Source organism: Pristis pectinata, chromosome 16 (genome assembly GCF_009764475.1).
Source record: "Pristis pectinata isolate sPriPec2 chromosome 16, sPriPec2.1.pri, whole genome shotgun sequence".
Lineage (NCBI taxonomy): Eukaryota > Metazoa > Chordata > Chondrichthyes > Rhinopristiformes > Pristidae > Pristis > Pristis pectinata.
In genome coordinates, this window is record NC_067420.1 from 28,880,411 (window position 1) to 28,897,268 (window position 16,858).

Genomic DNA, 16,858 nt, shown 5'->3' on the forward strand with positions numbered 1-16,858 from the left:
AAGGCATTAAGCTTCTGATTAATATTCAGATGTGCAGAGTGGAGTTTCTCTAGGAAACTTGCATTTTGTGCAGAAGTAAAATTCCCACTACCAGGAAATAGAGAACCATTTAAACAGCTATGGAATGTAGCCACTGCCCCGAGGATACATATGTCTGTGCACTGAAAATGTCTGGCAGTGCAGACCCCCTCCAGATAAATGGACCATGGAAACATAACATTCACCATCATAAAATTTGAGCCATGATCCATGACCAGTTGAACAGCTAGGGAGTAGAAATCCTTCCTGTTAATGAAAAGACATGGGTGACCCTTATGGACACATGAGTGCAGTCAATGGGTGCCTGTATTGGGAAGGCAGAAATGTGGGCACATCTCAGTGCCTAAGATGACACTTTCTCCTCACCAAAATTATAGATGAAATCATGTCTTTGAAATGATGAAGTCCCAGTGACTTTCCTGCTGCAGTATTAAGCAGCAAACCAAAACATTGGTCACAGATCTGTGATGCTGCCTGGAATGGTCCAGTGGTTAGCAAGATGAGCTACCTCCATGCATCCCCATAGCAAGAGAGGTCCAGGCATGAGAGGGTAGTCAAAGGTCATCCCACAGAATGCCAATATCTCTGTTAATATATACTTCATAAAAATTGAACCTCTAAACACGATGCTTATCAGTCCAGCTACTATGTAGCAGCTCTGAAGACTCTCTGTGCATAGAGTCTTTACCGAAGGATATGTCTGTGCCTCTAGCCCTCAGATGCCCCACCGTCCATGTGGTCTGCAACACCTCTCCCAAAGCCTGAAGTAATGGAATGTGACGGCTGTGGTACCCATTGAATGAATATCTCGGCAGCTCAATACTGTAATAAGCACACCATGGAGGTTTCAACAAACTCCAGAACCTGGGAATCATTTGAGCAGTCTGTAGTCAGTTCTGAGGCTGCCCTGGGAAGTCTCCTTATGTCAGAAGTGTGTCTCTTTAAATCACAAGTAAAGCAAGAATATATTATGCTGTGCTCCAAGATCTTTGGACACTGTTCTATGTTAGCTATTGTGTACAACTTCAGTTTCAGTTTATATTGTTACGGGCTGAAGCATGTGTTGCATCTTGACTAATTGCATCAGGCATGCAATTGAAAGGAGGAAAACATCAGGAATGCTAATGCGGATTACAATTGGAAGTGTTAGTCTAATTTTACAATTGATGCAGTTTCATCTGCAAATGATCAGTAACCCTATTTACTCTGGATGAAACAAATTGTGGATTGTGCTGTTTTAGATAATCTCAACAACTTCGAAGCATCTGCTTTTGGTTCTCCTGGGCAATAGAGTTTTGGAAATGTGTGTCCACATTGGGCATAATCAGAAACAGGCTCCATTATGAGGCTTCCTACTTTTTCCAACAAACAATCTGTTACCATTCCCAGTCTAGTTCTTAATGTGGAATATAGTGGTAAAACTAAGCCATGATCAGCCTCTTCAATCTGCACCTAGTGTATTTTAGTCCAATGAAAGTTCAAAGATTTTTTATGTCTCACAGAAGTCATGAAAAATGAGAATGATAAATAAGCTTTAGTACCTTCATCAGTTTTGACCTAAGTCAGAGTGCTATATTACAACTAAAAGCCCATCAAACAAAGCAAAATACAATCACAATCGTTTAGAGTCACATTCGGATTGTGTGAAGTATACATATAAAGTCATTATCTTTGTCAATCTGCTTTATTTTCAAGAGATAATATTGAAGACAACAAAGAAAATATCACCATGAGTGAACTGAATCTATGTTGCTGCATAGCAACAGCTTCTGTTGCTATGCAAGGTCATATATTGAAACAGGTACTCAAAATGCTTGACAACGATTTCTCTGGTGTCCAATTTTACTTTGAAACCACAAAGGAAAACTGCTCAGAACCATCAGACTATGCTGATTCTGAAACAGGATATTGTTTTCAACTGAATGAGGAAAATAAGTCCTGGCTATTCTGGTGATCATTTCACAAGGATCTGTGATCTATTGCTAAAAGCATACAATTTGTTTTTAATCTGCCACAAAGGAAAAGATCTTATTTTGAGTATTGAGAAAGAGTTAATTGATAATCTTGTTCCAAAGAGGCCTTAAGGGAAGAACATCCATATTATAATAGAATTTTACATTGATTTTTAAAGTGATATTGTTCAATCTCACACTAGGGTCTTAAATCAAAATAAAAATAACTAGGGAGGGATGAGGGAGTTGTTGGCAGTGGTTGATTGGGAAAATAGGTTGAAAGGTTTGACATTGGATAACCAGTGGCTAGAACTAATGTGTAATTTGCACAATTCCCAAGAGGAAAAGTGGATAATCCATGGCTGACAAGAGAAATTAAGAATAGTGTTAAATCCAAGGGAGAGGCTGATAAAGTTGCTGGAAACAGCAGTAGGCATGAGGATCTTGCAGCTACCAGTGGGCAAGAGGTACAGAAGCCTGAAGTCCCACACCACCAGGTTTAAGAGCAGCTACTTCGCTTCAACATCCGGTTCTTGAACCTACCAGCACAACACTAATCACTACAAGACTATGACCACTTTGATCATTTTGCACTAAAATGGACTAGGTGTTTTTTTTGTTCTAATTTTGTTCTTTCTAGTATAAATTGGGTATAACTTAAGTTTTTCTTGTGAATGCTGTTTATACGATGCTATGTGCAAGGAAGTTTTTCATTGCACCTGTGCATACATGTACTTGTGCTTATGACAACAAACTCGACTTTGACTTTGACTTTGATTGGAAACATTTTAGAACTGAGCAAAGGAGGACCAAGAAAAAGGCAAGATAGAAAATTAGAATAAATCAGCAAGAAACATAAAGACAGATAGCAAGAGTTTCTATGGGTATGTGGAAAGAAAAAGACCAGTGAAGGCAAATGTGAGTCCCTTCCAGGTGTAGATGGGAGAGTTTATAATGAAGGACAGGAAATGGAGAGGAATTAAACAACTACTTCATGTCTGTCTTCATGGAAGAGGACACCTGTCAGAAATATAAAAGAGCCAAGAGTCCAGCAAGAATAAGGATGTGCAGGAAATAAGGATGTAAGGATATCCAGGGAACTTGGTGAAATTAAAAACTGATAAATCCCAGAATACTGAAGGAATTAGCAATAAAAATAGTGGATGCTCTGGTTATCATCTTCCAAAATTCTGGAAATGTTGGAATTGTTCCTGTGTACGAGAGGGTTAAAAGTTTTAGCCCACTGTTCAAGAAGGGAGAATACAGCATGGAAACAGACCCTGTAGCCCAATTCATCCATGCTGAGCAAGGTGTCTACCTATGCTAATCCCACTTGCCTGCTTTTGACCCATATCTCTCTGAACCTTTCCTATCCATGTACCTGTCCAAATGTCTTTCAAATGTTGCATTGTACCTGCCTCCACCACTTCCTCTCACAGCTCATTCTATATACCCACTACCCTCAGTGTGAAAAAATTGCCCCTCAGGTCTTCTTTAAATCTTTCCCCTCTCGCCTTAAACCTGTGCCCTCTCGTCTTAGACTCCCCTATCCTGGGAAAAAGACTGTGACTATCTATCTTATTTATACCCCTCATGATTTTATAAACCTCCATAAGCTCACACCTCAGCCTCCTTTGCTCCAGGAAAAACAGGCCCAGCTTGTCCAGTCTCTCCTTATAACTCAAGCCCTCCAGTCCCGACAGCATCCTTGTGAACCTTTTCTGCACCGTCTCTCACTTAATCACATCCTTCCCATAGTATGGCAACCAGAACTGCACACAGTACTCCAAGTACAGAGGTGGGACCATCTTGCACAGCTGTAACATAACTTTCCAACTCCTGTTCGCAATGCCCTGACCGATGAAGGCAAGCATGTCATATGCCTTCTTCACCACCCTGTCCATGTGTGTCACTACTTTCAGGGAACTATGTACTTGGACTCCCAGGTCCCTCTGTTTAACAATGCTTCCCAGTGCCTTGCCGTTCACTGTGCACGTCTTGGCCTAGTTTAACTTCCCAAAATGCATCACTTTGCACTTGTCTGAGTTCTCCAGGGAGGGAGAAAGAAACCAGGGAACTATCCAGCTGTTAGCTTATCATTGCTAAGCGAAAATCAAAAAACTGCTGATGCTGAAAATGTGATATAAAAACAGAAATTGCTGATCAAGCAGCATCTGGAGAAAGAGAAACAGTTAATATTTCAGGTCCAGGATCCTTCATCAGCCTGACATTAATGGTAGGGAAGTTGCTGGAATCAAAATTGAAGGATACAATAACTCAGCACATTGAAAAGAATAATAGGGGTTGAGCAGTGTCAGCATGGATTTATGAGAGGAATGTATGACTGGTTTACTGGAGTTCTTTGAGACTGTGGCTAGTTGAATAGATAAGGGAACCCAGTAGGGTATTTGGATTTTCAGAAGGCTCTTGATAATGTCCCACACAGGAGGTTGGACAACGAGGACAGAGCACACAGATTTAGGGATCAAGTACTGACAAGAATAATGAATCGGTTATCAGACAAAAAGCATAGAGTGGGATAAATGGATCTTTCATAGGTTGGCATGCTGTTACTAGTTAACTACCACAGGGATCAGTGATTGGGCCTCAGCCATTTATGACCTATATTAATGATTGACTGAGGGGACCAAGCATCATTTTTCCAAGTCTGCTGATGATAGAATGCTAGACGGGATTGTGAGTAGGGAGAGGATGTAATCAGGCTTCAAGGGATATAGGCAAGTTGCGTACATGGGCAAGAACATGAGGGATGCATAATAATGTGGAAAAATGTGAAACCATCCACTTTAGTGTTCAAGACAGAAAAGCAGAAATTAGGTAATGCTAATGTTCAAAGGACCTGGGTAACCCTGTACACATGCACTGAAAGCCAATGTGCAGGTGCAGCAAGTGGTGAGGGAAGCAAATGGTATATTGGCCTTTACTGGCCGATGACCTAACGATCACCTTATTGCACTGCACTTTCTCTGTAGCTGTGACACTTTACTCTGTACTGTTATTGTCTTTACCTGTACTACCTCAATGCACTCTGAACTAACTCATTGTAACTGCACTGTGTAATGAATTGACCTGTACGATCGGTATGCAAGACAAGTTTTTCACTGTACCTCGGTATGTGACAATAATAAACCAATACCAATACCAATACCAATACAACAGGTCTTGAGTACAGGAGTAAAGATGTCATACTGCAATTCTTTAAGGCCTCAGTGAGACCACACCTGGAGTATTGTGTACAGTTTTGATCTCCTTATCTAAGTAAAGATATACTTGCCATAGAGGGAGCACAGCAAAGATTCATAAGATGGATTCAAGCCTGGAGGGTTTGTTGGAGGAGTGGGTGAGTGGATTGTGACTGTGTTCTCTAGGATTTGGTGGAATGAGAAAAATTCTTATTGAAACTAACAAAATTCTTACAGGGCTCTACATGAGGATGTTTTCCCTTGGCTGAGGAGACGAGAATTCAAGCTCGTATAAGGGGAAGGCCATTCACAACTGATGCAGGAAGGAATTTCTTCATGTAGAGAGTGATAAATCTTTGGAATTTTCTACCCCAGAGGGCTGTGGCTGCTCAGTCATTGCATCCATTCAAAACAAAGATAGATTCCAGGATAGTAAGGGAATTATGGGATATGGGGATAGTGCAGAAAATGGCATGAGGTAGAAGATAAGATATGATCATAATGAAAGGTGAAGCAGGTTCAAATGGCCTACTCCTGTTCCTATTTCTGAAGTTCTTATAAACATTGGCTCTGAGGCCTATTGTGGCCTCTTGTTGAAACCGCAGCCACAAGGTGACAGTGTTTGAGGTGGTAGGTTGCAGTGTCAGTCAAATGGCTGCTTTGTCCTGGATGATGTAAAGCTTCTTGAGTGCGATTGGATATGCAGTCATCCAAGAAATCAGAGAGTATTCTGCTGTCCTCCTGACTTACATTTGGTAGATGTTGAAAGGTTGTCAGGTGGTGAGTCATTCACTGCAGATTACCTAACCTTTGACTTATTCTTGTAACCACATTATTTATGTGGCTGGTCTGATTGAGTTTCTTTTCAGCAGTGATTTCCAGGATATTGATGGCTGCAGACTTCGCAATGGTAAAACTATTGAATGTTAATGTTTGGTGGTTATGTGCTCTCTTGTGGTGATGGGTTATTGCCTGGCACTTTTGTGGCTTGAACGCTGCGAGTGGAATAGAATATGAGGAAAAGTGATAAAAATTCAGTTTCTTTTGGACCTTCATTGACCTTTCATTGAACCTTGCGAAGTCCTCCGAACAAACACCCAGGATCCTGGTGTCTAAACTGGGAAAGCTGTCCCACAGACTAATCAAGCAACAGCCTAATATAGTTATACTCACAGAATCATCTCTTACAGACAATGTGACAGACCCCTTCCCTGGTTCCCTGGTTCCCATATTCCCTGGTTTCACCAGCAGGACAGATCCACCAAAGGTTACAGCACACCAGTACAGAGGCAGGAGGGTCCTCAACATTGACTTCAGGCCCCATGAAGTCTCATGGCATCAGGTCAATCATGGACCTGATTATATTCTCCATCAACGGTTGAATCATGGGGAACAATACTTGGAAAAAGCACTGATAGCAAGGGACTTCAATGTCCAATGCCAAGACTGGCTTGGTAGCACCACCACAGACCAATCCAGCCAAGTACTGAAGTTCATAGCTGCTGGAATGAAGTAGTGAGTGAACCAGCTTGACCTCACCCTCACTAATCTAACTGTGGCAGATGGAGCTGTCCATGATGGAAATTGGTAGAAGTGACTACTGCGCAGTCCAAGTGGAGAGAAAGCCCTGTCGTCGTACCAAGGACATGCTCCATCATTTTGTGTGGCACTACAAATGTGCTCAGTGGGATTGTCTCAGAACAGATCTGGCAACCCAAAACTGGGCATTAATGAGACTCTGTGGGCCGTCAGGAGCAGTAGAGATGTACCTTATCACAGTCTGTAACATCATTGTCTGATATATCCCTCACTCTACCATTATCATCAAGCCAGGGGATGAATCCTGGTTCAATGAGGAATGCAGAAGGACTAGCTGGCAGTTGAACCAGGCATACATAAAAATAATGGGATGCCAGTCGCAATACAGAGTTTCTTGCCTGCCAAACAACATGCAACAGATAAAGTTAAGTGATCACACAACCAGTGCATCAGATCAAACTCTGCATCCTATCACATCTGGTAATGAATGGCAGGGGACAATTAAACAGCTAACAGGAGGAGGAGGGTCCAAGCATATCCACTTTCTCAATGACAGCGGGGCCCGGCTAATGAAAAGGCTGAAGTGCTCATAATAATACTGAGCCAGAATCCCGAATAGATGATCTCTTCAGGAAGGGCGGGGTGGGGGGGAGGGTGGCGGTGCACATTTTCCTGTCAATGCCAATGCCACTGAAGTCGAGAGCATAGAAAGCTTCTTGTTCCTAGGAGTGAACATCACCAATAACCTGTCCTGGTTCAATTACAAGGACACCACGGCCAAGAAAGCTCACCACGCCTCTATTTCCTCAGGAGGGAAAAGAAATTTGGCATGTCTCCGTTGACCAATTTTTATCGAAGCACCATAGAGAAAGCGTCTTATTTGAATGCATCGCGGCTTGTCATGGCTATTGCTCTGCCCGTGACTGCAAGAAACTGCAGGGAGTTGTGGACATAGCCCAGCACCTCACGGAAACCAGCCTTCCCTCCATGGTCTATCCTTCTCGCTGCCTTGGTAAAGCAGCCAACATAATCAAAGACCCCACCCACCCCGGACATTCTTTCTTCTCCCATCAGACAGAAGATACAAAAGCCTGAAAGCATGTATCCCCAGGCTCAAGGGCAGCTTCTATTCCGCTGTTATAAGACTATTGAATGGTTCCCTAGTATGACAAGATGGCGTCTTGCCCTCACAATCTACCTCGTCATGACCTTGCATCTTATTGTCTACCTGCACTGTACTTTCTCTGTCGCTGTTGCACTTTATTCTGCATTCTGTTATTGTTTTACTTCATACTACCTCAAAGCACTGTTGTAATGAATTGATCTGTATGAACGGTATGCAAGACAAGTTTTTCACTGTACCTTAGTACATGTGACAATAATAAACCAATTCCAATTCCTTGTTTTTTTCCTGAGATTCCCAGCATCAGAGAAATCAGTCCACAGCCAATTTGATTCATTCCAAGTGACATCAGGAAATTGCTGTGAAAACTGGATGCAGCAAAACTATAGGACGAGACAACAAGACAGTTGTAAATCTGAAGATCTGAGCTCCAGAACTAGCTGAATCTGTAGCCAAGCTGTTCCAGTATAATTACAACAGACTGACATCTACCCTGCAATGTGAAAAATTGCTAGGTATAATCTGTTCACAAAAAAAAGGACAAATCCAATCCGACTAATTACTACCCTATCAGTCCCCCCTCAATTGTCAGTAAAGTGATATCAATGGTTGCTGACAGTGCTATCAAGGATCACTTCCAAATAATCTACTGATTGATGCCCAGTTTGGGTTTTACCAGGACCCCTCGACGCCAGTCCTCATTACAGCCTTGGTCCAAACATGGAATAAAACTAGAAAATGTTAGAAACCGAGCAGGTCGGACAGCATGTGTGGAAAGAGATACAGAGTTAACAGCTCAGGCTGCAGAATCTTTGTCAGCGTTTTGGAGTATGCTCTTTGTTATACTCTTTGCTTCACTTTGCACTTTGACCCTTTTCACTGCTGAGCTCTGTTTCCTTTTGTTTACTAATTTTCCATCCATACACCATCAGCCTCTTTTATTCTTGTCTGTCAATCTTGATGACAAGCCTATTATGTGGCATCTTATTAATTGCCTTCTGTAAGTCCATATGAAACCCATCAATTGCGTTTACCTTATCAGGATTTTCTGTTTTCAATCATTTCATGCCTTTCTTTAATCAGTCTAAACTTGCCCAAGTGACTGCTAATTTTGTCCCTGAGCATTATTTCTGGGACATTCTCCGCTTTTGACACTAAACTGACTGGTCTGCAATTTTTAGGTTTATCCCCGCACTTTTTTGAACAAACATGAAACATTTGCAATTTTCCAGTTGTCAGGCATCATCCTGAATCTATTTATGTTTGAAAGATTATGACCAAGGTCCTCCCTTTCTTTCTTCAGCAATTTAGGTTACATCCCAGATATGTACCCAGATTGGCCAGATGATTTGTAGCTGGCTTTTCTTGTACCTTCTCTTTATTTACTGCTGGCCAAGATCAAAGACTTGCTGAGTGCTGTTATATAGGCCACACCTAATTGTGTGCTTTGTCTTCTCATTTGTAAGTATCACTTTCATGGGGTGAATCTCCTTTGCTGAGGTTCAACCTTACTGGTTGAACCTGAGCAAAGGAGATTCAGCCCATGGGAACGCCACTGTTCATTATTATTTTCTTTCATATAAATCGTACACAGTCTCCTATCTTAAGACCAAATGATTTATGTGGGATAGCTTGACAATTATCAGAGGTCAAGCATTTTTTTTTCTTGAGCAATATCTTTCACCACCTTAAACTTTGAAAAATATTTTACATCAAATTAGCTGCTTTTGAAGTCACTTTATAAGTAATATAGCAGCCAATTTGTGCACTGCAAGCTATATTAACCAGCAATGTGATAATGACCAGGTTTGTGTTGACAAGTCCACCAAATGTATATGTTAGGCCTGCCATATTCGTTGGTAAATATTCTGAAGGGGTCTTTTATGTCCCCCTCAGGAGGCAGACAGAACCTCAGATTTTTGCTTCAACTGAAAAACACACTGTAGGCCTCCTTAAATCTTGTGTTCAAGTATCTGAATCAGCTTTCCAATCAGTCATAAGATGTAACAATTGAGCAAAGTCTTATATCACTCAGTACTTTGTTTATGTCCAAGTACGTCTTGTGCTGATGTGTTATAGTCATTTTTGTGCTCTGCTTCTCATTTCTGGAACTTCCCCAAACCTCAGATCAGTTAGGAAGATTTTTCTTCTGCCAATGATGTAGCGATGCTTGGTAGCTCCTTTGCAAATTCAGAGGTTTCCTTCCTCAATTAAAACTCCACTTATGTTTCAGAATGAGTGGAGAATTATCAGCATCTACAAAATTACACTTACCATTGAGCCATTCTCATTAAACATTGCATACTCCAAAGCTCTGATAATGAACTTGTCAACATTTATGCAGCTTAAGTAGCTTGTTAGATGCTTGAGAAGTGTTAAGAGATCATTACTGTGGTTGTTTTGTGATTGACTGATATCCATCATTGCAACTAATGGAACAGTAGCCTTGGAAATTATGCTTAAAGTGCTAATTCCTGCACTTCAATAAGTGGTTTATTACTTACAATACATGCACAGGTAGTTTATTAAAATCCATCTGGAGACTTTTCTGGAAGGGAATTGATAAACTTCTATTTATTGATACATGCAGGAAGACTTATGTAATGATACACCACAAACTCAGGTGTCTTCCCTGTCTGGAAAATTACCTATAGTTGTTGATAAATTTGAAATACGTATGTGCTCTGTCAGAGTGAAGAAGCAAAAATTATCTAGAAAGCTCTTGCTTCTAAATCTTTCAGTGAGCCGGTGCACTGGCACAAACTAATGTGCCATCCTGCTGACTACCAGTTAGAAGGACAACTCGATCAAATGCATATTGAGTATATCAGTCACATATAATCCCTGTCCTACATTTACAGGCAGCCTACGCAGTTTTGTAATCAACTGGGATCCTTGCAGTTGCTAAATAGTAAATGAGAAAGGAAATCTTAGAAAAATCTTTAAGACAAGGTAAAATGTGGAGAAGCAATTTAAAAAGTTAACAGCTCATTTTAAAAATCATTTTTTTGTATTTGTTAAATTACCATATCAAATGAAGGTAGAATTGTGATGGCAAGGGTTACTCCAGCCTTTCTTTATGTGCAAACTTTCAAAATATCAAACAGCTTGAATAGGTTAAAGATATGAAAAGAATTAAGACAGCAGTAAGCTTTTGTATATGAAATGATGAGCAATTAGCCCACACAAAGTGCACTCAATCCTAGTTCATTGTTTTAAAATGAAACCAATTTATATATAATCTCGTAAACTGGAATAACATTCAGCCAATGCAATGTTAGTATTGATTCATTCTTATGTGATGTCACTCCTTCAGGATTCAAAATTCTTGACAAATTACAACATGGATGTTTTGGGTCAATTTATGGGCTTTCCTACTCAATGGTAATCAACAGAATGTTTGCATACTCCTTTCAAATATTCAATTTATGTATTAATCTTTTAAAGGAAAGCTCCAGTGTAATTTTAATGTAAATTGATAGGTTTCACATTGCCAACAGGGTACTGCATTTGAAGAGCACGCAAAGTACAGTGTCAGTCTTCATTATCCCAAACAGCACACTCTCCATTTGGGAGTATAGGATGTCAATTTATTTTTAAATGACAGATAGCTACGAATGACAGTCACTTACTCACATTCACTTCCAAATTGTGAGTGCACCCTGAGGAACTTGTGATTTTGTTTGAAAATATATTTGAACTACACTATATAAAATATAAGTTATTTGGAAGTATGAAAAAGATTGCATTGACTAACTTGGAAGTGAGAGACTCAAGTCTTTAGATACAACTGTTTTCAACAATCACTGTGATTACAGACATTACACATCTTGAGGTATTGAGGTATCACCAAGTTAATGCTCTAGCAGAAAGCTTTGTTATTCAGGTTAACTACAATGTCATTGTACAGCATGATCATACATGAGCTCAGTTATTCTTACTATTAGTTTTGAGGGTCATATTTAACAACCTAAAAATTACAGTTGATGATATTTCCCTGTTGCCCGCATTCAAGAACTCTCACACACGCATGTTAAGCATGCACCAGATAATGTTACCAACAATATCTTGATGCCTGCATGCCTGTAGTTCATCAGATTTGGGGCAATTAAAGTGACCCTGGATTACCAGTAGCATTGTAATGCTGATGTGACACAAACAGAGCCAATGGACTCACATTCTGTCCATGCTATGATGTGATTTGCATGTGTCACCTTCTTCACTAGCCATGTCCTGTTGTGAAGCTGCAGTTTTTGTTTTCCATTTGTGTAGTGTGATTTCATACCTATCATGATACAATCATAACATTGCAAAGGCAATTTTGAGCTACAGCACTCCTGTGAGAAATATTGCACAGAGCTCTGATTTTATCATTTTAGATTCTTTGCCAGATCTGTCCCTGAAGGCAAAGCAATATTAATATCCTCTCACATGTTCACCATAAATCCCTCTTTTTTTCCTGTCTCGGAGGTGCTAACCCATTACGGATTATAATTTTTGGACCCTTCATTTTAAGAATGGACACTTCACTCTGCAGAATGAATTTTGATGAATATGAGTTTGGACTTACCTCATACTCTTCTTTAAAGCCATAGCCCTTGCCACATTTCATCTGTGTGATGTGCTGCAGCAAATCTGCTACTCGTATAGCTGGCTGAAGTTGTCCAGATTGATATGACATTTCAACAGGTTCGCAGTTCCTATAGGAATGAGTTTGAACAACCCTAGTTGGCTGGCTCATATCTTCATGGTTGCTGCCTGCATTTAGAAAACATGTGATGATTAGAAATCAGTATCTAATCTCCTATTCCCAAACTGCAAACATTATAAGTCTTGTTCAGGTCTTAAATTCCCTTCTGGTCTTTATATAAATCTTTCATATAGACACACTAACACAGACATATTCACATTTATTTGCATGATGACTTGTAGCTAAACTGAGTAAAAATGGAATTGTGATATAAAATTGCGAGATAAAATATAATGAAACTGAAGAAAATATTATTTATCCCCAGGGAAGAGAACTAAATTATTATGTCATAATGGTAAATGACGACTTCTTTCACACAGCTTTCAAATGAGTGCTACATCTTAAGATCATACGTAAATTATACATTTTCCAAAATATAAGCATAACAAACTGGAAGTGCACAGAAATTACAATAAAGGTGCACACCAGAGAATAACTTCCTGTGCAAGGATTTTCTGTTTTCATTCAGATTTCCAGTATTGCTAGCTTTTCAGTTTAATTATCTGAATTTTCTTGCTGCATTGAGCTACTAGTTGCAGTACTGATTGGAAGTCACTAGAAGTCACTATTTGACTTAACAAGCAAGGTTACCTTGCTGAGAATATCTCGTCACGGCGAGCAAGAACTGCACCAGTTTTGATTCTGCCGAATTCTTCCTTTTAGGCAGTCCCTCAGGGTTGAGGATGATTTGCTTCCCATCTGGTTTTGTGGTTTCTGAGGTGAGTGATGAGGCCAATGTGGGAACTGCAGGCCATTCCAATCTGGGGAGGAAGGTCCCTGATTGGGCAGCAGGATGGTAGTAAATGAGGTGGTGTGCTCCTTGCACGCATAGTTAATGACAAGTTCAGTACTGAAAAACTTCACTTTTGTTGATATTGATTTTTTTGTGTGTACACGTTCAGAACATTTTAAAATAGAAGTAACGAGCTTTTGTTAAGCAACTTGACATGGTTTCAATTAAAAGATTCCAAAGAAGAAGAGTTTCAACCACAGAACTAGGGATGCAATAAGGAAGGGCTGGATATGGCATTGAAACTTTTTGAGCAAACTTGTCACCATTAGCCCAAATACAAAATCTCCCATCAATCAGCACAATCAAGTAGCCTAATTTCTAATTCTAGAATCTTGAGCAATACTTCATTTGTTAACATCCTAGCTGGAAGTTATGCAGAAACTTTTGGTCCGCATATCATGTGTATGAATTTATCCTTTAAGTGTGAGGCAGGGGTCAGATTTCCAGAACAAAAATCCAAGTAAGTTCCTAAATCACTCTTACAGAAGATCCTAAAAATTTATGCCTAATTTGCTATGTAAGAGTTTTTAAAAAGAGGAGTACATTGCTCACCGACATTTCACATTAGATTGAGTGTTAATGGCCTTTGAGAAAAAATATGAACAAATATAACTTCAATGTGGACGCTGTTTAATTTTACTATAAGTTAACTAGAGAAATGTATATTTAAGAGGGCATTTGAATAAACGAACTGAATATGATTACTTCTCCTTTGAAAATGCCTGATAATTTTTTAAAAATTTGCAACCTTCCACTATCTTTTCTCCAGTACACATGCTTGGCCAAAGTATCACCTGAATCAATATATTTACAGTCAATAATATTTTAACATGTTTAATGTTAACTAATTCATTCTGTTGCAGCTTCAATTTATTATCATGATAAAAGTTAGTTATGACATGATTTTAGTAAATTATAGTATGGGAAGATCTTATTTTAAGTGACACAGGACAAAATGATAATTTTAAGGCCATATAATGTTTTGGACTAAAGAACAAACAGGTATAATAGGATCCAGAATTGAAAATCACTATAGTATATGCAAACAAATGATATTTTGTCATTTATTGTGGAAATCAAACATACCCACCCCATCTTCCATTTCTGCTTGGCTGCATTCAAGAGATAATGCCAGAGCCAGTCAGACTGGACATGATTGGTTCAATTACTGACTAGGATTAATTTCAAGCACACTATTCCCCCATTCATTGCATTACTCTGGACTATTTTATAGAGAGACATTTCTGATTCCTCCATGCTTCTTATTGAGCAAGCTGACGTGATGTGTATCCTTGCCTCTCAGTCCATCAGAATCAGAATCAGAATCAGGTTTATTATCACTGACATGTCGTGAAATTTGTTGTTTTGTGGCAGCAGTACTGTGTTAAAGACAAAATTATTATAAGTTACAAAAATAAATAAATATAGCGAAAGAGGAATAATGAGGTAGTGTTCATGGTTTCATGGACTGTTCAGAAATCTGATGGTGAAGGGGAAGAAACGTTGTGTGTGGGTCTTCAGGTTCCTGTACCTCCTCCCCAATGGTAGTAATGTGAAGAGGGCATGTCCTGGATGGTGAGGGATCTTAATGATGGATGCTGCCTTCCTGAGGCACCGCCTCTTGAAGATGCCCTCGATGGCGGGGAGGATTGTACCCATGATGGAGCTGGCTGAGTGCACAACCCTCTGAAGTCTCTTTTGATCCTGCACATTGGAGCCTCCATACCAGGCGGTGATGCAACCAGTCAGAATGCTCTCCACTGTACATCTGTAGAAATTTGCAAGAGGCTTTGGTGGCATACCAAATCTCCTCAAACTCCTAATGAAGTAGAGCCGCTGGCATGCCTTCTTTGTGATTGCATCAATGTATTGAGCCCAAGATAGATCATCTGAGATGTTGATACCCAGGAACTTGAAGCTGCTCACCCTTTCTACTGCTGACCCCTCAATGAAGACTGGTGTGTGTTCTCCCAACTTCCCCTTGTCCTTGAACTCTCCAGCCAGTTGGTTGGCACAGATTTTCAGTACCCGCCCAGGTACACCATTGGGACCTGATGCCTTGCGAGGGTTTACCCTCTTGACGGATGTTCTGACGTCGGCTTCTGAGACAGAGATCACAGGGTTGCCAGATGCTGTGGGGATTTGCACAGGTGTAGTATTATTCTCCTTTTCAAAGAGTGCATAAAAGGTGTTGAGCTCATCGGGGAGTGAAGCATCACTGCCATTTATGCTGTTAGGTTTCACCTTATAGGAAGTAATGGCATTCAAACTCTGCCACAGCTGTCGTGCATCTGATTGTGTCTCTAACTTCACACGGAATTGTCTTTTCACTCTCATGATGGCCTTCCGTAGGTTGTACCTGGACTTCCTGTAGGTTACTGGATCACCGGTCTTGAACGCCACAGATCTAGCCCTCAGCTGACTGTGAATCTCCTGGTTCAAATAGGGCTTCTGGTTTGGGAAAACTTGGCATGTTCTCAATGGCACACACTCATCCACGCAGATTTTGATGTAGTCGGTGACGGCCATGGCTTATTCATTCAGATCTGAAGATGAATCCCTGATGAAGTCCTGTAAACACTCATCCGCCTCTCTTGACCATACCTTCGCAGTCCTCACCACTGGCACTGAGGCCTTCAGTCTCTGCCTGTATGTTGGCAGTAGAAGTACAGTCAGGTGATCGGACTTGCCAAAGTGCGGGCGCGGGATGGCACAGTAAGCGTTCTTGATGGTGGTGTAGCAGTGGACTAGTGTGTTGACTCCTCCGGTTCCACAGGTGACATGTTGGTGGTAGTTTGTTAGAGACTTCTTCAACCAGGACCAACTAGCTCCCACCAAAGCAATTCCATCAGTACCATTCCCCGTCTCTTTATTTGCCTCCAGCCCTGCAATAATTCTCTCCTACATGCCCTACTCTACTCACATTCTTTTGGCACTGACCCACATTAAGGCATAATTTACAGTACCCAATTAATCTCCAGCACATCTTTCGACGTGGGAGAGAACAGGAAAACCCAGTGGAAAGCTTAGAGAGAACATGTGAAGTCTACACAGACAACATTCGGGTTCGAGATTGAACTTGGATCCTGAGAGCTGTGATGCAGAAACACTATTTGCTGCACCATTGTGCTGTATAACAGGGAATTATACACTCTGCACCTCCTCTATACAAGAGTTCATTGAAAAAAAAAATCCTCTTTTTGGCTGAACCTGCCTAGCTCATTGCTAGCGTAGACAATGAATTTTATACTTCACCTTGTTCCTGGTGCCATAACAAGGCTTTTGACCTGGTCTCAGCCTATTATAGATATTCCCTTTGTCCTGTCCATTCCTCCCACCTTGTTCTCTGCAATTTAAAACTGCCATTTATTATCTCTCTATCCTGATTCTGATGAAGGGTCTCTGTCCTGATGGATAACTCTGTTTCTCTTTTCACAGATGCTGCCTGACCTGCTGTGT

General features: G+C 40.5%; 1 protein-coding gene across 6 annotated transcripts in view; it reads right to left on the minus strand.

Annotated features, from left to right (window-relative positions):
• Window positions 1-16,858, minus strand: part of LOC127578729 (receptor-type tyrosine-protein phosphatase T) — a 935,885-nt gene that overhangs the window by 74,940 nt on the left and 844,087 nt on the right. For all 6 annotated transcript variants that reach the window (XM_052031104.1, XM_052031103.1, XM_052031108.1 and 3 more), the window contains one exon: window positions 12,427-12,614. In XM_052031104.1, coding sequence (XP_051887064.1) covers window positions 12,427-12,614 — 188 coding nt within the window. The remainder of the gene's footprint in view (window positions 1-12,426; window positions 12,615-16,858) is intronic.